Consider the following 24,793-nt stretch of genomic DNA (forward strand, 5'->3'; position numbering starts at 1 on the left):
CAGAGATATTTATGATCCTGGCAGTTTAACCCCTTAGATGTTGCGATATCTAAGATGTTTACTAGAAGGAGGGGACTGACAAAGGAGTTATTTAGAGACAGCTCATACAGGAAAAAGATGAGGTGAGACCCAAAAGAAGAAGGTGCCCTGCTCAGTAGCGCCACCTCCCTTTTCCTATGGGGTATGTAGGTCTGTACATAGCTCTTTCTGTAAATACAGCAGCTGTATCCTACAGATGAACAGAAAGAAATTATTTCTGCTCTTCTTTAAAAAAAAAAATTAAAAGTCTCCTTGGCAATTTTTTTTTTTGGGGGGGGGCAGGAAGACACATCGGCAGGAGGCTCCATTTGGTTATGGATGCTTCTTTTTGGCATCGGCATGCCAATGGCACCAGTAAAGGGTTTTGTTCAGCACAGTGGTCATTTACAGATCTTTGTGGGAGAACTGACTGTCCACCATGGATTTCCAGGGCAGTTTCGCCATTCCACCCAGGAGTTCCGAGGAGGTTTCTCCATTCCACCCAAAAGTTCCGGAAAGGCTTCTCAATTATACCCAGGAGTTCCGGGGAGGTTTCACAATTACACCCAGGATTTCCTGGGAAGTTTCACCATTCCACCCACGAGTTCCGCGGAGGTTTTGCCATTTTTGGGGAGCGTTAGCGATGCACAATACATTCCGGAGCTTGTGTAAATGTATACCTATGCTTCATTTAAAATAGTTCCAGAGGGAAACAGCTTCTTGTAATTCAGAGACAGTTGTGACTTAAATTATCCATAATTCCAGCCTGCCAACTTGATGGCACATGTCAAGGTCACCATCCCGCTGAGATAAGAGCAGGGCTTGCCAGTATTGGCAGAGTTGAAGGGGAATAGAAGAACATTTGTTATGTAATATAGAATCCAATTAAGTCTTTGCTAGTTTTCTTTTTTGCAGATAGATGTGAATTGTTTAACACAACTTTATGTAAGGTTTTTTCTAATTATTTCATTCTGATGATTCTGACATCAATTATTTCCAGTATTTAAATCGTGTTTTTCTAATTAATTTCTCACAAAAACTCTTTATAATCAAAATCACTGTATAATACAATACTGTAAAAGGCCCTTATTTAATTTATTTCATTCACTTATAGCGGGTGAAGAAGTATTGAACGCGTCACCAATTTTCTAAGTAAATCTGTTTCTAAAGATGCTATTGACATGAGATTGGCACCAGATGTCGGTAACAACCCGTCCAATCCACACAGGTAAAGAAATCACCATATATGTCCACAAATTGTTATGTGTAATAAAGAGAAATTACACAGCGAAAAAGTATTGAACACACAAAGAAAGAGAGGAGCAAAAAGCCATGCAAAGTCATGACACCAGCTGAAATCAGGAATTAGAAAGCAATGCTGCCACTATATAAAAAGGTGTCTCATTACCAAGGTGTCACACAAGAAACCTCTGAAGATGGGTAAAACCAGTGAGCTGTCTCAAGACCTTCACAACCTTATTGTTGCAAAACATACTGATGGCATTGGTTACAGAAGAATTTCTAAACTACTAAAGGTTCCAGTGAGCACTGTTGGGGCAATAATCCTTAAGTGGAAAGAACATTATTTTACCATAAACTGGCCATGACCAGGTGCTTCCTGCAAGATTTCAGACAGAGGAGTGAAAAGAATGATCAGGAGAGTTGTCCAGGAGCCAAGCACCACATGTGGAGAGCTGCAGAAAAGACCTGTTATCAGCAGGTATAATTGTTTCAGAGAAAACTACAAGTAATGCACTCAAGCTCCATGGCCTTTATGCACGTTCAACACGCAAGACTCCATTGCTGAACAAAAAGCATGTTCAAGCTCGTTTAAAGTTTGTTCAACAACATTTTGGGAATCTTCATGTAATTGAAAGAAGGATGAATGGATAAATTTACAGAGACATACTTTTGACCAGTTGCATTACCTAAGCCCCACCTTTTCTCATATTCATTTCACCCTCTTGACCATTTTCAAGACATAGAAAGCTAAGCCCCACCCTTTATTTAGCTGAACCCCACCCTTCTGACATTTACAATACCTATAAAGCAAAGCGCAATCCTTTTTCATTTACATTCCATCCTTTTGACCATTTAAAAGACCTAGAAAGCTCACCCCCACCCTTTTACATCTAAGTTCCACCCTTTCCAGCATTCACAAAACTTAAAAAGCTAAGCCCCACCATTTACTCAGCCGGGCTCCACCCCTTTTGCATTTACAAGACCTAAAAAAGCTAAGCTCCTCTCTTTTGAATATCTACAATACCTAGAAAGCCAAGGCCCAACCTTTTTATTTCTATTAAGTTCCAAACCTTAACATACTCCAGTCAAACATAGTGGGAGAAGGGCTGAGGTCACGTGCTAGATATCTACAAGAAAACTGGTAGACTTTAATCACTTTTTTTTCTCCCCCCCTCCCGATTTGTTTTTATATTTAGAGCCCCTTTATCTACAACAATGATCTGTTACTTTAGGCAGGTAAAGTTTCTCCGCGTTTTACCCTGAGAGCAATAACTTGGTACCACCTAGTGGCCAATTTATAATGAAAAACCTGATTTTTATTTTTATTGAACTAATTATTTAATTCAGAGCAAAATATGTAACTGTTATCGAAAACAGAATCAATGTTTAATATCGGAGATCAGAATATCAGTCAGTCAGTTATAATGAATATAATTCAATTGTCAGTTATTATAAAACATGTCCTGGTGAAACATAAGTACTAAATATCTGCATATATGGGGGGTTATCCAAAAAGTAAAGTTCCCTGTCTGTTCTGTTTGCAGAAAAGTCTGGTTCCCGACTTCTGGGTGACAGCAGAGCTGCAAGAAATTTGGAATCTTGAAAGGCAAAAATGTGCGGAGTTAGTGAAAGTCATGTATACTGTGATATATTCGGGGTGCAATAATATATGCAGCGCAGCATTTAACATTTTCTTATCCCGCAGGCATCGGTAAATGACGACGCCCGATAGGGCCGGAATAGTAATTATATATTCATTTCTCGTTTGCCCCAAGTTACTGAAAAATGGCAGTATTTTCCCATAAAAACAAGTGTTCCTGGAGATTATTTATGGCATTTACATGCCTGTGTGTTCTGTAATATTTGAGTTACATTAATAGCCGTGCTGTCAACTTTGGTGAAGAACTCCCACATAAGGCATATTTATGTGCGGCTCTCAGATCTGAATATTTATGTGCTATTAGTGCCAGGATTTGTTTGCAGGATTATACTTCAGTCTGAGCTGAGTTAAAGATTGGGCGGACGAAGGTTGAGCCAAATCAGCTGTGCAAGAACCCAGCGAGAATGGGTATTGTCTGCAACTGGGGTACCCGCTAGTGATGAGCGAATGTGCTCGGATAAGGTGTTATCTGAGCATGCTCTGGTACTAACCGAGTGTCTTTGGCGTGCTCAAAAAATATGTTCGAGTCCCCACGGCTGCATGTCTCGCAGCTGTTTGACGGCCACAGCACATGTCCGTTTTTGATCCACTGGTTGGATCAGAATTAGTAATGCAAGTCCTTAGGTCCGTAAAAAAAAAATCGGACCGCACTCGGATAACATCGGATAACCCGGACTGTCACAGAAAGTAGAGAAACTTTGTTTTTTATTCAGATGGATGATACTCTGAACAAATTTTGATTAAACTCTTGTCAGAGTCTAATTAAAACAATTGGTCTGAATGAGGCTCATGCATGGAAACATCCTCCGTCTTTCGATCTGTTGATCAAGGGGGTGTTTGGAGTAACGTGCTTCCCTATGGATTTGAATCATCTTTCTCACTGTGTTTACAAGAGCTGTTTTGGTTCATGTGGTGAGGTGGATCCTCCAAGAGCCAAGTGGGCACAGGTCATGGGCGTCGGTGCAGCAGGCTGGTGAGGCATGCGGGAAACAGGTAGTAGAAGGACTGGTGGCCACAGGCAGACAGGAAAGCGAGAAACAGGTAGTATAAGCGCTGGAGACCACAGGCAGAGAGCGGGAAACACGTAGTAGAAGCGCTGGAGACCACAGGCAGAGAGCGGGAAACACGTAGTAGAAGCGCTGGAGACCACAGGCAGACAGGAGAGCGAGAAACAGGTAGTATAAGCGCTGGAGACCACAGGCAGACAGGAGAGCGGGAAACACGTAGTAGAAGCGCTGGAGACCACAGGCAGACAGGAGAGCGAGAAACAGGTAGTATAAGCGCTGGAGACCACAGGCAGAGAGCGGGAAACACGTAGTAGAAGCGCTGGAGACCACAGGCAGACAGGAGAGCGAGAAACAGGTAGTATAAGCGCTGGAGTCCACAGGCAGAGAGCGGGAAACACGTAGTAGAAGCGCTGGAGACCACAGGCAGACAGGAGAGCGAGAAACAGGTAGTATAAGCGCTGGAGACCACAGGCAGACAGGAGAGCGGGAAACACGTAGTAGAAGCGCTGGAGACCACAGGCAGACAGGAGAGCGATAAACAGGTAGTAGAAGCGCTGGAGACCACAGGCAGACAGGAGAGCGAGAAACAGTATAAGCACTGGAGACCACAGGCAGACAGGAGAGCGGGAAACACGTAGCAGAAGCGCTGGAGACCACAGGCAGACAGGAGAGCGAGAAACAGATAGTATAAGCACTGGAGACCACAGGCAGACAGGAGAGCGGGAAACACGTAGTAGAAGCGCTGGAGACCACAGGCAGACAGGAGAGCGGGAAACACGTAATAGACTCGCTGGAGACCACAGGCAGACAGGAGAGCGATAAACAGGTAGTAGAAGCGCTGGAGACCACCGGCAGACAGGAGTGCGGGAAGAAGGTAGCAGAGGTACTGAAGGCTGCAGGCACACAGGAGAATGGGAAACAGGTATTAGAAGCACTTTAATCCACCCAGGAGAAAGCATGGCCGATTGCCCACCATACAGACATATAGCAGAGGGGTGGATAAGCCCTGAGATGTCGTCTGACCGATTCGCGCTTGGTGCACAAAGTTCCCTAAAGTTCTCTTTGTTATTTAGTTTTCTGTTCTCCGTGCCCAGGGCGAAGTGTCTTTGATAAACTGCAATGGAAAGGAAGAAAAATGACGGCTGCAAATGTTTTCTGACAGTGTTTGTTTTCTTAAGATCACCGTTACTCAACACCCAAAATGCCCGGCACATCATAGCTGTTATGGGGGCGCTTTCGTGTGGCGCGCTGGCGCGTTTCTCAGCCAGTTTAATAAAATGCACTTGACATTGCTGGAATCCACACAACATCTGGCTGTTACAGGCCTTACAGAAGAAAAAAATCCTTTGATGTTACTGAAAAAAGCTGAAAGAAAGCTGCACACTATGTCAGCTGAGACTCTCGGATGTCACGTTTGATGCGCGGATGTAGCAGAGCTGAGTTTGTCACCAAGCTCCTTGATGTCGTTTGTGAACCGTGATATGTGTCATTTGGGCTACAATAACGCTCTAGGCTTGTAGAAAATGAAGGCACGGGGTTACTTCTCCTAATATAGCCCACTTTTTGGCTTGTGGTGTCTTCTGCAGGTAGCGCTTAGCGCCTTTGGTCCGGCCCTTCTTCAAATAGACAACGTCCCTGTTGCTTGATCATACCAAACCCTGTGCCGGAAAAAAAAGGGGAAAGTCATCCTGAATGAAATTAGTAGAAAGGTAAAGGTGGACACATCTGTGGTGAATAGTTCCCCAGTGACTTCTGGAGGGGCCTGCCAGATCAGGCCGACTTGTCAGAGGGCTGGGCAACACTTGGAATTAAAAAATTCAAGAATTTTGGGTTATTTTTTGTCTTGAACCCCAGTGGATATCATCCAGCCCCTCACCCCCGGTGTATAACATCCCACCCCTCGCTCCTGGTGTATAACATCCTACCCCTCATCCCTGGAGTATAACATGTGGCCCCTCGGTGTCTAACATCCCACTCCTCACCCCCAGTGTATAATATCCATGTGAGTGATATTATTGAGAAGTGGAAGGAACCACACGTAGTGGAGACCCCGTAACGTTACAGATCGGGGGTCCAAGTGTTAAGCAGAGGGCAGCTGCAGAAAAATCACCCACGTTCTGCTGACTCCAGAGACCAAACTTCCTTTAGTATAAAATCAGCACAAACACTGCGCCCCCACCTGGAGCTTTATGTCCGAGCAGCTTCATGCAGCCATACATCACCAAGCACAATGTGGAGCATCGGATGGAGTGGCATAAAGCTGTGGATGAGACATGTTCTGTGCAGTGACGGATCACACTTCTCTATCTGGCATCTAGTGGACGAGTCTGGGTTTGGTGATTCCAGAAGAACGTTACCTCTTGAATGCATTGTGCCCGCTGTACAGTTTGGTGAAGGGAGGATAACACTATGGCAGTTGACCTTAGTTCCAGTGAAAGGAAAACTTAATTGTTCAGCAGAAGATCGTTTGGACAATTGTGGCTTCCAGCTTTGTGAGGAGTTTGGGGGAGGCCTTTTCTGTTTTGTACAAGGTTCATACACTGCGTTCCAAATTATTTTGCAAATTGGATTTAAGTGTCATAAAGATGTAATTTTTTGTTTTTCAAATAAACTCAAAGATGCTATTGTGTATCAGGGCTCTTTGGATCACTGAAATCAATCTCAAATTCCTGTGATAATTAGTTTACCAGGTGAGCCCAATTAAAGGAAAACTACTTAAGAATGATGTTCCACATTATTAAGCAGGGCACAGGTTTCAAGGAATTTAGGAAAGAAAAAGGATCTCTCTGCTGCTGAAAAGCATCAAATAGTGCAATGCCTTGGTCAAGAAATGAAAACATTAGATATTTCCCAAAAACTTAAATGTGATCATCGTACTGTTAAGAGATTTGTGGCTGATTCTGAGCACAGACATGTTTGTGCTGATAAAGGCAGAATGAGGAAGGTTTCTGCCAGGCAAGTTCATCGGATTAAGAGAGCAGCTGCTAAAAAGCCATTACAAACCAGAAAACAGATATTTAAAGCTGCTGGTGCCTCTGGAGTCCCTCGAACCTCAAGGTGTAGGATCCTTCAAAGCCTTGCTGTGGTGCATAAATCTACTATTCGGCCACCCCTAAACAGTGTTCACAAGCAGAAATGGTTGCAGTGGGCCCAGACATACATGAAGACTAATTTTCATACAGTCTTGTTTACTGATGAGTGTCGAGCAACCCTGCATGGTCCAGATGGATGGAGTAGTGGATGGTTGGTGGATGGCCACCATGTCCCAACAAGGCTGCTATGTTAGCAAGGAGGTGGAGGAGTCATGTTTTGGGCCGGAATCATGGGGAAACAGCTGGTAGGGCTCTTTAAGGTTCCTGAGGGTGTGAAAATGACCTCTGCAAAGTATATAGAGTTTCTGACTGACAGCTGTCTTCCATGGTATAAAAAGCAGAAACGTGCCTTCAGGAGCAAAATCATCTTCATGCATGACACTGCACCATGTCATGCTGCAAAGAATACCTCTGAGTCATTGACTGCTATGGGCATAAAAGGAGATAAACTCATGGTGTGGCCACCGTCTTCCCCTGACCTCAACCCTATAGAGAACCTTTGGAGTATCATCAAGCAAAAGATCTATGAGGGTGGGAGGCAGTTCACATCAAAACAGCAGCTCTGGGAGGCTATTCTGACTTCATGCAAAGAAATACAAGCAGAAACTCTCCAAAAACTCACAAGTTTTACGGATGCAAGAATTGTGAAGGTGATATCAAAGAAGGGTTCCTATGTTAACATGTAACTGGGCCAGTTAGGATGTTTTGGAGTTAAATAGCTTTTTTGTTCAGTGAATCTGACCTCCTAATGCTGCAAATTCCAGAAATGACCATTTTCAGTTCTTTAAAACATATCAAATGTTTAGAAATTCTACTGTGCCTAATAATTTGGAACAGTGCAATTTGAGTTTTTATTCATTTTGGAGATTATACTGCTATGATTGGGAGGTTTCTTCAATAAAATTCGATGTACACTCTAACGTGTGATGACTTTTATTAGACTGACTGTCATTTGTACCGACTATTTAGGAAAATCAGAGAAAAATATCATTTGCATAATAATTTGGAACACAGTGTACAGTGATGGTTGAGGGGAAAAACATGGCCGGCCATACTGAGCCCCAACCTCAACCCCACCCAACACCTTTGGAATGAACTATTTGGCCTCTCCCCAACATCAGGGCCTGAGGTCACACATGCTCTTCTGGATGATGGGGTAAACGTTCCCACCTCCAACCTTTCTTACAAAAGCTATCCAGAAAAGTGTAAGCTTTTATAGCTGTAAAGGGGCCGACTCCATATTAATATCTGTAGATTTAGTATGGGAGGTAAAGAAAACGCATGGGGGTGTAATGTTTAGGGGACACATACTTTGGTCCTTATAGCGTATGATGGAGCGGAAAACAGGTAATCACTGTAAATGTGACTCCAGCCTAAATTTAATGAAAAATAAAATTGTGGTGAAAAATAAAGAAAAATAGTCCTCTCCGCTACATACCTATGTCTTTCACTGTATGGTGAGATGTATTCTGGATTTTTATGTCATTCTGTCCAAGCGCTGAGTCTTTATATCTCGGAGAACAACAGGACATGACTTATGCATTAGTCTTCTCGTTTGTGAGGAAAATATAGCTGTGTGCCACGAGGCCGTATAAAGTAATCACCTTTACTCCGGGGTCATTATAAATATATATGTATTTTTCTGTTTGCTGTATTCAGTCAATAATAATATCTCCAGAGATGCCGCCACAAAATGGGGCAAAGAGACGCCTGGCGGAGTCTTTGTAGCTGCCAGCCACCCGCAAACTGTGATTCTTAAATAATCCCCATTGTTACTTGTTCCATTCAAAGGTAACCTTCAAGACATCGGTGTCAGTTATAGAAATAAATACCGGGCCTCAAACTTATTGACAATCTGCCACAGTCTTGGAGATTTGATAATAAGAGAGAGTCTTGTCTTCATACTTTCTATTCCGTCGGCCTAGTCCTAGCAACCGGAGGGAGGGAAGTCAATAAACGCGGCACACTTTATGAGGATGAGTAATGTATTATAAATGAGGCTGTTATTAACATGATACTGGACTTTTCGGTAAGTGTTTTGTGACCTGCGTCTTCCAGACATCATTTCTTGTAAACGTAGATAGAGAGATGGAGGAATCTTGACAACGAGACCAGGGAAAGGCTGGTGATCAATGGACCAGAAAGGGGATGTAGAAATGATCTATTACAACTTAAATAGTGGCCAGATTTTGCATTAAATTTATTCCTGCTGTTCCCCTGAGAAAGCGCTTTTTTTTTCCTTCTAAATCCGCCATACGGTTCCAGAGATGTGGGCCTTTTATTAGACTCACTTTTATGGATTCCGCGGGGGCGTGTGCTAAGGCTCCTCTGTGTTATTACCCTGAGAGACACTCCCCTTTTTATTAATAAAAAACCCATATCTTTGGAACCGTATGGCGGATTTTAAAATAACAAAGAACAAAATACTCGAAGGAGCAAGGAGAGTAAAATAAGTGCAAAATAATAGTCACTTTTGACTTAGTGATAAGTTCTCTTTAATTATAATGGTATTATACCTACTGATAGAAACTGAGACAAAGATCGATTTAGGGGTTAAATGGATTACAAGGGGTTGTCTCCTTTGGACAAAGCCTTTTTTTGTTAAATAGGTCATCTGGTAAAAATAAAGCTGAGTTCAGGAAAGACCTCCAGTGATCCGTGTTCTCTGTGACAGACCCTTTCTACAAGTGTTAATTTCCCTGCAGCACCACCAGAGGCAAAGCGAAGTATTACACAGTTTTTATTAAACAGGTCCTCCAGAGGTGAGACTCTCTTTTTATTCTCTTTAAGACCCCAATGGGGGGTAACCCTTCTCTAAAACAGTGTTTGAGAATGGGTTAGTAACTTTGTAGGAAATTCCTAAAGCTAGACTATATAGTGGAGAAAGGAGAATCTCCCTAGTGCCACTGAAAATTCGTGGAAAGAAGGTACTTCCAGGAAGGTTCCAGGGTGCCCCGGCATCAGATGGAGCCCCGGCATCCAGATGTAACATTTCAGAGTCCCCGCAGTACCTCTTTGAAAAGTTGGCAAATGTATGTGTCTTTGCCTTTCGCTTTTGTCTGCATCCAGCCATCCCGGCGGTATGAAGGCAATATGACCATACTTGCCAAATCTACTGGGACATCCTTGAGGCTCGTGGAAAAAAAAGAAGACCTCCTGGACTCCTGGAAACACTGGCAAATTTGGAAATCTGGGCACCCTACTTTTTGGAAAAGTAACGCCAAATACGTTTCCTGTGCGTCCTGCCAGGATAAGGCACATATTACGGGGCTGGGAAATTGGGAAATAGGGCATGGGAATGAAAACATTTTGCCCGTGCTTCCTGTAAAAGGGGAGATAAATATCGTGTGATCCATGGCTTGTCTTTCCGAAGGACGGCGTGCTATGCAAGTGCATTTGATTTTCTTTCAATGTAAAAAAAATAAACGTAGACTGGAATATAACTCGCTATTAATAATGTTGTCCCATCAAGACAATATACAGAAATAACACGGAATGAGAACACTGACCTGTAGACAGCAAGCCCCCGAAGCATCAGAGCTGGAGTAACCTGGTTATCTGGATGTAAATGACATAATAGATCATTATTCAGGGGCACGTGGCCATGTCTCCCCGCGCTACAGGCCTTCTCCACATAAACCCTCACTCATTGTCCTTTTACACATTATCCAGTCCAGAGCCTCATTGATTTCATATGTGGCCTCTGATTATATGGTGCAAACATTATCCATCTGCCCTGACAGTCTGATTGTAATGAAATCCCTCCGGATATTTCAAGCAGAAAAACAAACCGTCCTTTTAATCAATGCTGAGCTGACTGCTATACCGTGACCATCCCAGAGATATTCATCAGACTCATGAGCGGGATCATGGAGGCCGAGGAAATGGACTGGAAAGGCACGGGTGGATGGATGGATGGATGGATGGATGGATGGATAGATAGATAGATGGATGGATGGATGGATGGATGGATAGATAGATAGATAGATAGATAGATAGATAGATAGATGGATGGATAGATAGATGGATAGATAGATGTAATATTATAGATAGATAATAGATGATAGGTTAAAGAGATAGATAATAGATAACAGATAGATGATAGATAATAGAGAGATAAAGATAATAGATAGATAGATAGATAGATAGATCTATAGATAGATAAATATAGATAATAGATAGATAGATCTATAGATAGATAGATAAATATAGATAATAGATAGATGATAGATAATAAATAGATAACAGATAGATAATATATAGATTACAGAGATAGATGACAGATAATAGATAGATAGATAAATATAGATAATAGGTAGATAGATAGATAGATAGATAGATAGATAGATAGATAGATAATAGAGAGGCAACTATGAACACTATGAAGAAGTGATAAATGTTTCTTATCTGGAAAACCAAACCACGATTGGCTTTTTGAAGAGAATATAAAAACCGACCCTGTAGAGTGTAAGAGAGCGCCCCCTGCTGTCCGCCCGTCTAATATTACACCTCCTGGATGGTCATGTAACAGTGGTAGATTTTCAATCCCTTAGATGAGACCTTATTAATAAATGAGTGGATCGGTTTCTGTGGGCCGTGTCACACATGTGCCGTGGCGGTGTGGTGACTGTTGTGGACCTCCTTCTCCCAGTGACTCCTGCCCTTGTATGAGGCTCCGCAGAGGCTGAGTGACGGCAGCGTCAGCTCCTCTGATGTGACTGCGATCTCTCTGTATCTGGCTGCGAGGCGCCAGGTCCGTAACCGTCAGATTATGATGACTCTTTTCTCGCCACGTCCCCGGCCTGTGCGCCATCCTCTCTTCACTAATTATTTCCCCTGTGACTAGCACCATTGTGATGAATTATCAGCACATTCACTTACTGGCAGATAAACAATATTCCGCTCTTCATTCCAGTTTGGGGGGAAGTGTCAGGATAAAAATTTGTCTCATTATGTATCTGCTATCGTGTTACATGCAAATAAATGAAATAAGAAATAACAAGGATCCTTGAAATGAACCAGAGGAGGCATCAGCTTTGTCTTCTGCTTTTTTGTCTCTTAGGGTTTGGGGATGCGGCCTAGGCTGGGAGGCAATTTACTGCAGCAGGAGCCTCTCCCTAATCTCCCATATTGGTCTAATACAGATTATGAATGGCAACCGAATAGTTTTCTAGGACAAAAACATTCATGACCTATAGATAGAGAAGTCCTGGATGTTGGCTCTGTGGGCATCCGACCCCCGGACCCTCAATGATCCAGTGTTTACAACAGCAGGTCGGCTCATTCATAATAGCGGTTGCGTATGCTATCACGGTTTAGTCGGTATTTACTAAATCAGTCCCTTGTTTCTGAAGATTTGGTGTTCCCTACCAATCAAACAATTATCCATTCACTCTTAGGAAAACTCCCTTCAAAGGGTATGAGCACTTTTGCAAATAATCCTATTTTTTGTTTCAATATATTTCTGGGATATAAAAAATACCCTGGGAGACGTATAGGTGTGACTCAGTGCTGTATATACAAAATAGTAGGCTATGTTTTGATAACTAGACTGTTTATAAAGTTGCCGAATCTCTCATTTTTAGATATACTGGGGTGATAACAGATTGGTTGCAATAGTGATCACACTCTGGGCATTTTATTCCCTTACTTTCCTTCTCGCTTGTGTCTGGTTTCAGCCTCACATTGATATTGTTTTTTATGTTACCTGTTTACTGATGTTGTGTGGTAGAGCGGTATTATTAGAGCCGTGTTTGGCGGGTATAATGGCTCCCTCTGTTTTGCTCATAAGCTCCTATAACCCAATGTGTTTCTGATGATTTTTTTTGGCTTTGTCAATTGGATTGGCAGATGAGGGGTGAACTCCGGGCCAAAGTCTCGTTACAATGGCTGTTTAATCTCTTGCCTGGAAACACAGTAGCTTCATTCTCCGGCATCTGTTAAACTCACTTTTTAGTTATTTTTATAGCAGATTGGATGATTTCCCTGTTCTGAGATCCTGTCTATTATTTCTAGAATTGATTGCAGATTTGTGTGCACACAATTCATTATAGATCTTGGAGTCACTGTGACCTCCCACTCAATGTAGTGTTGGTGGTGACCCTCCTCTTGATGCCCATAGATATGAATATATCACAGTGCCTGGTCCAGATGAGCACGGACAGGTGGCATTAGTGCAGTAGGACGATCCATTCGGAACAACGGAGGCAGATGCAGCAGGACGGAAACTGGAGGAGCATTACACATCTTGGAGTCACTGTGACCACCCACTCAATGTAATGTTGGCAGAGACCCTCCTCTCAATACTTAAATATATGAATATATCACAGTGCTTGGTCCAGATGAGCACGGACAGGTGGCATTAGTGCAGTAGGACGATCCATTCAGAACAATGGAGGCAGATGCAGAAGGAAGGAAACTAGAGGAGCATTACATATCTTGGAGTCACAGTGACCACCTAACCAATGTAGTGTTGGCGGGGACCCTCCTCTCGACACCTATATACATGAATATATCACAGTGCTTTGTCCACATGAGCACGGACAGGTGGCATTGGTGCAGCAGGATAATCCATTCTGAACAACGGAGGCAGATGGGGGGCAGGATGGAAACTGGAGGAGCATTATACATCTTGGAGTTACTGTGACCACCCATCCAATGTAGTGTTGGCAGAAACCCTCCTCTCGACACCTATATGTATAAATATATCACAGTGCTTGGTCCGGATGAGCAAAGACATGTGGCATTAGTGCAATAGGACGATCCATTCGGAACAACGGAGGCAGATGGGGCAGGATGGAAACTGGAGGAGCATTACAGATCTTGGAGTCACTGTGACCACCCACCCAGTGTAGTGTTGGCAGAGACACTCCTTTTGACACCTATATATATTATTATATTACAGTACCTGGTCCGGATGAGCACGGACAGGTGGTATTGGTGCAGCAGGATGACCCATTCGGAACAATGGAGGCAGATGCAGCAGGATGGAAACTGGAGGAGCAGAACTGGAATCATGGGAACCGATAAAGCATAGCCGAAGTTACGACATCTGCTATTGAAACGTTGGATAGCGACGTAGCAGACATGACTCAGCGGCAAGGAATAAGAGGAACAAAGCAGAGTTACACAAAGGTCCAGGTAAATAGTTGAGTCCAAGACAGCACTGGAACAGCAGCTAGGCAGGGTTATCCTGTGATAAAGGAGAGCTGAGGTTGTCACAGAGTCCAGGCTGATTTAGCCAATAGTGTGGCAGAGTTACTCAGCAATGTAGGAGAGAAAAGTTTGTCAGGAGGATCAGTAAGAGGTGGAAGGAAATACATGGTAGCGGCGTGGTCACCGAATCCCTGAACACTTCCCATTAGACCCAGAAGTTTGACATCACTGGAGCACACCAGATTGCCATGGTCATCTGACATGCAGAAGAGCAATGTGATCCAAATGGAGGATGCAGAGCCCTGCACTGGAGCCAGAACTGATGAGTAGCATTAGCAAGTTAAGAACTGGATTGTTAGCAGCGGTATATTCTCACTTAACGGTAGTCGGGGATTTATTTCTCTCATACAGAGCTCTAAATCCACCTCCCATAGGCATAGAACAAATTATAAAGTTCAGCAACCATTAGGGGGAGGATTACCTAGCAATATAGCAGAGCTGGGTTTGTCATAGAGTCCAGGCATGCAGTTTATACAACAATAAGCACAATAATAAAACAGTATGCAGGGAGCTCCCTCTAGTGGTGTCTGAAGGCAGTCAGTATTTTTACATGAAGTCTGAGGGGAGGCAAGTTTTCATTTTTTTCCTTTGCCCTTTGTTCGCTCTTCTTGACACTTGTCTCTATGAGACTTTCTGACAGATAATTGTTTAAAATTATAGCTGACATAGATTTATGTTTATGGCACAAAGGCTCCCCGCAGTGCGCAGAAGTTAAGAGGCGGGTGCATAAATGTTATGCCAGCGGGTTTTTGAGTGAAACCAGATTATGAGCAAAGGGATCGTGTGGGACTGTCACACCATTCAGGAATAAATACATTTGATCACAGATTATCCAACGTTTGTGACCCCTGATGTAAAAGAAACACTGTGTTCAGATCCTCTGCAGCGCCACCCCAGGGGAAATGAGGAATTGCAGTTTTCATAAAAATCAAAGTGCTATCAGTGTAGTGCATGTGTATGTAGAGATGTTATCAATGGAGCCATTGTTATATTATACTGTGCAAAGGAATTACTTTTTAAGCAATTTTAAATAAAAAAAGCGAAGGACAATAGAAGATATGATAAATATCCCCATCCCATCCAGTTAGTAACGCCGGCAGCTACTTCATTCTCCTCTCTCGCTGATCACCTTATGACTGCAGGATCAGACTACACGGGGTTTGATTGTAGTCTGTAACCATGGAGAAACATAGGTTTTCATGGGAGCTGTATACACACATAGAATCATAGAATCGTAGAGTTGGAAGGGACCTCCTGGGCCATCTGGTCCAACCCCCTGCTCAAAGCAGGATTCGCTAAATCATCCCAGTCAGATGTCTGTCCAGCCTCTGTTTGAAGACTTCCATTGAAGGAGAACTTACCACTTCTCGTGGCAGCCTGTTCCACTCATTGATCACTCTAACTGTCAAAAAGTTTTTTCTAATATCTAATCTGTGTCTCCTCCCACAGCGGTAGGAGGTTTTATTACCGACTGTACGCAAAGTTCTCTTACTCTTGATTTAGATTTTTATTTATAGATGAGCTGAAACAATAAAAAAAAATATAAATGGTTGTAAATGTATACATACCCCCTTAAAGGAAGGAGGGTGGTACCAAGTAAGCCCCATTCATGGGATCGATGGCGGTGGGACCTTCATCTGTGGAAAGGAGACATCTTGCTATATTGCGGCCTCCGTATCATACGTGTTGCATCCCTATGTCAGGATAACCTAGTTTGATTAAAGATTTGACTGATAACAGAGAGTAAAAGCTTGCTTTTTTTTTACATCGTTTTTTATTTAACTAAATTAAATGCCTGTTTGTTTTCCAGACGCCGCTGCTTTCCAAGTCTGAGAAACAGTCACAGGGACAATTGCTTGCAACCAGCGTAAGGTGGGGACAGACTCCCATCAACCAGTCTACTCCATGGGACACTGAGGAGCCCCCATCTAAGCAGATGAGGAAAGGCGAAAACCCAGGTAAGCCTGGAAAGTAAGCGTTATGCTGGTATATATATGTGGAAACTGATTAAACAGAGGGCACCGCTGAACTCGTAAAAATGGATAAGGGGTTCACCAAAGATATATTCAAAGACAATAGGCAAAGAAATGTAGTAGTATGGGGAAGGTGACTTGACGGACAGGCTTGACTGAAGGAAGAAGGGACGGTTTGTGCACTATAGACGGATATTGGCAATGACAGAAGGGAAACAGCTGGGGAAGGTGGAAAAAAGAGTGCAGTACCTAGATTTGACCACAAGATGGCAGGGGGGAGCGTAGAACAGGACTTTACAGCAGCTTAGGGCTACGAAACCGCTTAGTCATGGGGGGCGGGGAGATATGAACCCAGGAGGGAAATTCCCGCGGAAGGGGATAAATAGGACAGGACAGGGTTCCAGGCTAGGCTAGTCCTGGGAGGAGCTCAGGAGGAGAAGACTCAGTACAGAAGACTGACAACAGTGGAGAGCTCGACCAGGGGACTGACAGGAAGAGACAGTCAGGGGGGTGGCCCTGACACAAGGAACCGCAGGACAGACGAGGCCCCGGGGGTACCGATTGGACGACGACCTCGGACTGGTGAGCACTGGCGGTAGATAGGCCTAGGGCAGCCCCAGCGAAAGATCTGCGAGGAACGTCACTGCGACAGAAGGAAGGTGCAGGTACCCGGGCCTGAATACGGAGAGCTGTAAAGGAACTGCGGTGTATGGCTACGGTCGTCAGGAGGACGGCCAATAAACTCGGACCTGTTGCAACTGAAATCTGCCTCCATCTCGTCTCTGTGGCATCTGGTCGCGGTAAGCAGTGGACCACCCCCCAATCTGGGCCCCCTACTACAGTACCATGGCCGCCGGGGGGTAGCTTGTGAGGCTGCTCCAGTACTCACTGAGCTGGAGGCTGTTTCATCACCCGTATGCTGTTCACTTTGAGGACCCAATTGACTGCAGACAGAGGCTGGAAACAACTTCAACAACTCAGCTTTATTCTCTTCAGGGCACAGCACGTCCAAAACAGCAGCAGGACTCTTTACTTGGTAACAGCAATACATCTTCATCTACAGCAGTGCGTCACTTCTTCCTTCACTTCACACATATGCACCACACAGGCAAGCTGACCCGTCACACGGAGCCCGATGAACACGGAACACTTCCCTTCTTCCTGAGCCCGACTTCAGCCCACGAAGGTTCCCGACTTTTCCGTTAAAGCTCACCCCCTAAAGGCACTGCTGCTCCTGTTCGTGTACTAGTTTCACAGCTCACTGAACTCTCCACAAAGCTCCCGTACTACAGCTGCTACTCCCACAGGGACTCTTCCACGGACCTCCCTGGCTTGCAATTCTCCAGACACGGGCTGGACTCAATAGACTGGCTTGGATAGTCACTTCAGCTTTTCCTTGCTAGCTGACTTGACTGACGAGACTCCTTCTTCTGTCTCACTAGCCTTACAGTTCCCAGTGTCTGACTGCAAGGCCTCCAGCACCACTACGTGCTGGCTACTGCTGTAGGCACTCCGCTATTCTGCACTCTTGTCCTGTCCTGTCCGCTACCCCCAGCTCAACTAACTCTTGGAGGGAAATCTATCTCCTTTCCTCCTGTCTAGCCACTCCTCTAAGTTAACCCCTAAGCAGTCTTCTCACTAGCTGAGCTCAGTGCCCCCATCTAGTGGCCCTTTTCTAATACTACACCTGACTTATCTAAACTAATGTTGTGTGGACACAAACACACACACAACACATACTGCACACAACAACATCAACATTCGTAGGGCAAAGCCCTTGCCCCCCTTACAGAAAAGAAAAGCAATATATCTAAATATGGGAACTCCACAATATATAGAAAAAATATCAAAATTTATTTATAGATTCTAACACATACATGAGACAATTAAATCAATATACGATCCAAAACAATTCTATTTAGCCCCCCAAAAATTACTATCTCAAACCCGTCTGTCCCACCTTAGGTGTAAATTACCAGAGAACAGAAAACGGCACTAATCAAGTTTTATTATAAAACATGTATTTTATTATTCAATTTAAAATCACACCAAACAACAAAATAACCAAACTGATGTAACCTCCGTTGTGGGACGTGATTGAGGCTATGTATTCCCATAAACATGTAAAAATAGTGCAAATATGGAGATCAAAAAATTCAATAAAAATCAATAATCACTGAATATGCAAATAACCATTTGTAAATAGCCGATCCTGAACAAATATATATAACATATAGCCCGACAATATGTCGTAGCTAAGGGGCTATATTCAGCAAGGCTTCATATAAAATGAGCAAAAAATCAGTGCATTCATGATTACAAAATAAATATCTCTCCAAATCTCTGAGACCGCTGGATAATTATCGTTATAATAAAAAAAGCAAGTGGCCAGATAATTAAGTCATAGCCTGAAAACACCGCTTACTCCAAGCGTCTGACAACGCAGTGACATAAATACCGGCGATCAGAGAGATATGCAATAGATCTGTGCAAAACTTACATGAATAGGATATATGCCGCGTGTCCCTCACCCCTTACATACATGAGACAGCATAAAAAACTTTAAAAACAGTTAAAAAGTGCAAAATGCAATCAAGTCAAGTCATAGAATGATGATGCAATGACTCTCCCACATCAAAACAATCCCCACAAGCGTTTAGGATATAAGAAACGTCATGCTTATTAGCATAGTTATAAACAATTAAGGTAGTGTGGTGTAGTGACCACTGTGTCTGCTAGGGGGTGCTGTGTGGATGTCCTAGGAGAGAGGATGAATGGCAGAATACTGAATGACCGTTGTGTATCTCAAGGTGGGTGGCCTTGAGATGGAGACTTATGTGTGTGTTGATCAGCAGTGATAATGCTGAGGTGCTGTTTCAACGTGTCCGGGAGAAGTCTCCAGGTAGCTGGTGAGTCGTGCAGGACTAGTTACCTACAAATCCACCCAGGGGTGTGGTTGAGAACGATATTGTAAAGTGTGTGAGAATGGTTCAAGGACCTGTGATGAGGTCATAGCCATGTGACCCGGTGGGCGTGGCTACAGACCATATAAGGTGGCCAGGGTAGGTCACATGAGGTGAATGCTGGGACCTGGTTGGTCCGTTGTGGAAGGTCCCGCTGGGAGATGTGTCTCCTTTCCTGACAGCACGTGAATGCTGGGTTGAATGGCTGCACGTGCCTGATGATTCCCTGGAGGGAATGGATGTCTGCAGCGTCATGAAGGAACTATGAGGAAACCCTGACGTGGGTGAGATAACTGAGGCTGAAGAGCCTGTGTATGCATAACCTGTGTGACCACAGGGATTACAGAGCTGAACTCTGTCATGGACACTATGCTGACGCTATGATTGCTTTGTGGAAAACCCGTGCCGGATCTGGCGGCTAAGCGAGTATCCCCTACTTGAATAACAGCGCTACCTTACAGTAGTGAATGAGGACTATAGAGTGTCAAACGCATGTGCAGTGCACAAACAACGCTGACAACATGGCCGCGGCCATGCAGCGTCTCCTGGTCTCATGGGGCTCATTATATTGTATGGAGCATTATATGGGGCTCATTATTCTGTTGAAGCAATATATGGGGCCCAATAAACTGTATGGAAGACTATGTGATGCCCATAATACTGTATGGAGTTCTATACTATCCGGTCTTAAATGAAAACTTTTGCATCCCCACTAGGGCATGCACTGTGCTCTGCGAGTATTTGCTGGTTTCTGAGCTATTGTACAATTTACAATAGAGATCACTCATGTAATGTAAGAAGTAAGTGAAATCTCTGGCATTGTGCTATACCTACCGTATATTTCTTTGCCTTATCTGTGCATCATGAATTGTGGTATGTGTTAAAGGGGCCCACTGAGACACTTTTGCCCGGGGCCCACAAAAACCTGGAGCCGACCCTGCTGCTGAAGGTGGCTCTTTTACTTTAAAAGTCCCTGGGGGGTGACAGGTTCCCTTTAAATCTGCAAGGGAAAAAAAGCATTGTGTGCATGAGATTTCAGACATCTCATTCCCTTTGTTGGCACAGAAATTAGCTGCATTTTTTTTGCTGCAAAAACGCAACGTGTGAACAAGCCCTGAGCATTATCAATTCATTATGGAATTGCTATTTGAGTATTTCCCTTAGTATTATAAATTACTATTGCACCACGATTTATAAGCTTTTTTTATTCCATTTGCAAACATATAAAAAATAAATGTACCTGTAACATTGGCTGATGGAATTGCTATTTAAGCCATTGTCCAGTTACAGAATGCTGAACTCATTCTAACCCAATAATAATGGCCTCGTTATAAATGAATCTGCCCGTTTTCCACGATTTCCTTTTCGCTTTAGGCACAGCCCACAGCGTTATATTAGGGAGTTGCTATTCATGCAATTGTCTAATATTATTTTTAGGTTCTAATCCGATGTTGAAAGCGCCATTTATGTTTTTCTGCTGGTTTCGCGATGCACACCTCCAGCATGTAATTATATAAGCTAGTCATTATGGTAATTGGTGCATTATTAATGAGTGCTTCAATGCTGCCAGTGTGCGGAGGCTTTACCCCCCGAAATAACAGCTCGGTGATTATGAGTGACATGACCAGGAGCCTTTGTGCCATCAGTGTAGGAGGTGGCGGTGGCGGGGGGCACGGTACGATATGTTCTTAGGCGGGATTGTAGAAGATTTGTGTTTGTAGGAGACATCAAGTCCTAGGACATAAATCCGGGGTAATGAGCGAGGGGCAGAGTGTCACTGCTCACTTCCCCTATTGTAGGGACCTGGCTTTGTGTCATTAAGTTGTGTCATTGAACTGTCACCGCGCAGACACTACATCTCGGAGAAAAGTCCCATTCTCGTGTTTGCTCCCGCAATTTGATTCTTTTTTCTAATTAAGGCTCGGCATACTGTCAGACACAGGCAGAAATCTCCCGGATTACATGTAACACCTACAGCTCCATCCCCCAGGAAGACTGAAAGTTATTGCAATGAGACACAGGCACATTTGAGTTCATGGAAGAATATTTTCCATATTATTACAAAGAAAAAGAAAAATAGTTTTTAAAAATTGGCTCATTCACCAGAACCATTTTAACCCATGCGAGAAAAATTTACTTTTTTGGATCCGAGTTCGATCAGTTTGGTCCAATTGTCATCAGTGGAGAGAAAACAAAAAAAACCCAAAAAGTTTCTCCAACTTCTCCATTCTGACCGTCCATGAGAATCAGACCGCACTTGCTTGTCATCCGAGTTCAGTCCGATTTTGCCACGGACCCATAGACTTGCAAAATTGGACGCGTCTCCTATGTTTTCCACGAACCACTTAGTCTGAAGAAAAAGAAAAATCAGAATTGTGAACGACCCCCCGTAGATTATCATAGATACGAGTTTGATCTGCGAAGAAGAATGGCCAGCACTTGTATTAGAAAAACTGACGCATGAATAAGCCCTTACATGGGATCTAAGGGGTAACGTTTCTCCTTGTGGAGACTGACAAGCCAAGCCTGGAATGTCAGCGGGAGGAGACTTGTACACCATGCATGGCGTATGCATGGCGTATAAGTCTCCTCACTCTGACATTTCACACCTGGCTTGTCACTCTCCACAAGGAGAAGCGTTACCCCTTACATCCCAGTCTTAAGACTCTCACCCAGCCAAATCAGATCTCACACTTTGCACTGATGAGAGGCAATACCTTGAAACACAGTGTCTGCAAATTGAGATTCTGGTTTGGCTTTTATCCTATGTCATATTGCAAGGCTCATTAAAGGCTCGATATTGACTATTAGGATCGCTACTTGCAATAGGTGGCGCTAGAGTTCTAGTCCTCTTCCTCTGTGAAGAGGCAATTTGCATATTTAAGTCTTTATAGTAATAGCTGATTACAAAGTTGGGTTAAAGCCAACATGGCCACTTGAATAAAGAAGGCACACAATTTTTCTATAGACTTGAATGCATCAGCTTTTGCATACAGTAATTCTCTGTCATGTAAAGCTAGTTTTCTAAGTAGTAAAACATTCTTATGTACAGAGATAGATAGATAGAATGATAGAAGAAGACAAGAAAAAGTTAGAGCAGCAAAAAAGATAGCAAAAATAGGGTGCAAGGCCCCCCAGGCAATGACCAAACCTTATTTTTTTGATTTTGATAAAAAATTGGTGTGGTATTCCCCTTATTATTTTTAACCAGCTGAGTGAAAGCAGACAGTTGAGAGCTGGTATTATTATTCTGGGAAGGGGCCAGTATTCGTGGAGTTTCCCCGACTTAATATGAGCTCGCAGCTGTCTGGATAGCCTTTACTGGTTATTAAAAAGGAAGGACCCCAAAAAATGGTGTGGGTCCCCTTTATTTTTATTAACCAGCTGAGAGAGAGCTGAGAGCTGGTCTTAATACTCTTGGAAGGGGTAATAAAATGGAGCTTACTAGGATATTAATATCAGCTCACAGCTGTCTGCTTATCGTTTACTCATTATTAAAATGGGTAGCAAAAAAAATGATGTTGGGTCCCCTTTATTTTAATAATCAGCTAAGCCTAAGCAGACAGCTGTGGGTTGATATTAATAGTCTGGGAAGGACCATAGATATTGTGCCCCTCCGAGACTAATAACAGCTGCCCCAGAAATTGTTCCTCTATTAGGTGTGCCAATTCTAGCGCTTAGCCTCGGCTTTTACCAATTGCCCTGGTGCGTCGGGGTAATGGTTTTGGGGTTGATGTCAGCTATGTAAGCTGACATCAAGCCCAGGAGTTAGTAATGGAGAGGCTTCTATAAGATGCCCCCATTACTAACCCTGTAAGTTTAAAGCAAAAAACACACACAGAGAAAAGACCTTTATTTGTGAAAAGCACTCCTGACAATTACCCTCTTTTACCCATTAAATACCATCAAAAGAAAAAGTAATCCAAAGGGCACACCGTAATCCATAATTTGGACATCCTACGACGATCCCCGATGTTATCGCTCACACGGCAGCCAGAACACACTGAGAGGAGCGTGAGGATCATAAAATCCTAGAATGTTAGAGTTGGAAGGGACTTCCAGGGTCATCGTGTCCAACCCCCTGCTCAATGCAGGATTCACTAAACAATCTCAGACAGATGTCTGTCCAGCCTCTGCTTGATCTACTATTTTCCCTTTTTGCGCTCCTTTTGACCGAGCTCTGCCATTATCGTCATTTACTTCCTCCTTTGAGTTACCCGGCTGGAGCTGCAGTGATCCCTTTCGGAACGCACGGCTGGCGCTCCCTTGTGACCGTCTTTACTATTCTTTGGATTGAACTTTCCTCTTTGGAGGCAGACGGCATGAGCCGTAGAAGAGTAGCTCTCCCTTACGCTGCAGGACCTTCTGGCCACGTGATCCGCAAGTCCTGCGGTCACGTGGTTACCCGACCAGCTCCGGGACACCAGTCTCTCTCCTCACGCCGGCCGGTGTTTCTTCCACCATCAGACCCTCCATTCATCCGGGACTCGTGGCCCTTGGATCAACGCTCCCAATACCATCACGCTTCTTACCACCTAGCTGCCGGTGGATGTCCCATTGAATCCTGCTCTCGTGGACCACCGGTGATTAGCCCTTTGCGGCACCATCCGTTGGCACTCCTCACAGTGTTATGCATGTTGCATAACCCTGCAAGGTTAGTAATTTTAACCCCTATTTTAATCAGCAAATTTCCCCATGGTTCTGCTCAACAGGGTGTTGTGTTTTTTTCCCCTGTTGAGCCACCCCTGACCACCACTGAAACGGCCACCCAGTGTATGCTGTGTGTGAAAATACCCACCATTCAAAAACTTCACTTCACCATTTTTGACGCTGTTACAAATTGTTATGCATATGCATAACTAATAGAGGTTAGTTCTCTAATTATCCTCATTGAGATATTGGTGCATTGGGTGCTGTTCAATTGGGGTTGCCTTCTTTTGTCTCCATTATATATGAGGATACCCCAATCAACTAACTTCATCCTATGAGGACAACATTCAAGGACTTTGATTCTAAGACTAACTCTGTGACACCCTACTAATTATCATTGGCTTTATATTTTGGGACTACCATATTAAGTCCAATTGTTGAAGATCCTTTTTTATATACATTGTGTGTTTTATGTATTTACCCCATTAGGGCTTTTTTACGTCTTCTCTACGAGGGGTTTAATATTTTGGTTCTACTATGAATTATGTTTATTCCAGGTCTGAGTCCTCTAGGATTGAAAGGATTACCCAGGTTTTAGGGGCACGCTCTGGGCTTCTACCACCCACTCCGTTTAAACCCCTGTTAGATGAGGAAAATAGAAAAAACCTTTGCGACCTTTGAGGACCAGAGGAAGGTAGGAATTATGAACCACATCGATGTGCTTTTTTTACAGCAACACATTTCTGAGAAATTGATCCCTAAAGGGTTAGTGACTACCCAACAATCATCATTTTTAAATGACCGTGAATTTACCAACTCATGGGACAATATACGCTTAAAATGTTCCACTGCCTTAATGGAACTACTAATTTCTAAACGTAAGTCTGTAGCCATCACCGCCCTCTCTGAATTGGATACCCTTAAACATAAACTGCAGCAATTTTCCATGTCCATGGACTTTCAGGATCTAAAC

General features: G+C 43.6%; 1 protein-coding gene across 1 annotated transcript in view; it reads left to right on the forward strand.

Annotated features, from left to right (window-relative positions):
- KLHL29 (kelch like family member 29) overlaps positions 1 to 24,793 on the forward strand; it is a 1,048,894-nt gene that overhangs the window by 638,627 nt on the left and 385,474 nt on the right. The window contains exon 5 of the mRNA XM_073568302.1: positions 16,045 to 16,192. Within this exon, the coding sequence (XP_073424403.1) occupies positions 16,045 to 16,192 (148 nt within the window). The remainder of the gene's footprint in view (positions 1 to 16,044; positions 16,193 to 24,793) is intronic.

The sequence above is a fragment of the Dendrobates tinctorius genome, unplaced genomic scaffold, assembly GCF_039654945.1.
Source record: "Dendrobates tinctorius isolate UK_male_01 unplaced genomic scaffold, ASM3965494v1 ptg000021l, whole genome shotgun sequence".
Taxonomy (NCBI): domain Eukaryota; kingdom Metazoa; phylum Chordata; class Amphibia; order Anura; family Dendrobatidae; genus Dendrobates; species Dendrobates tinctorius.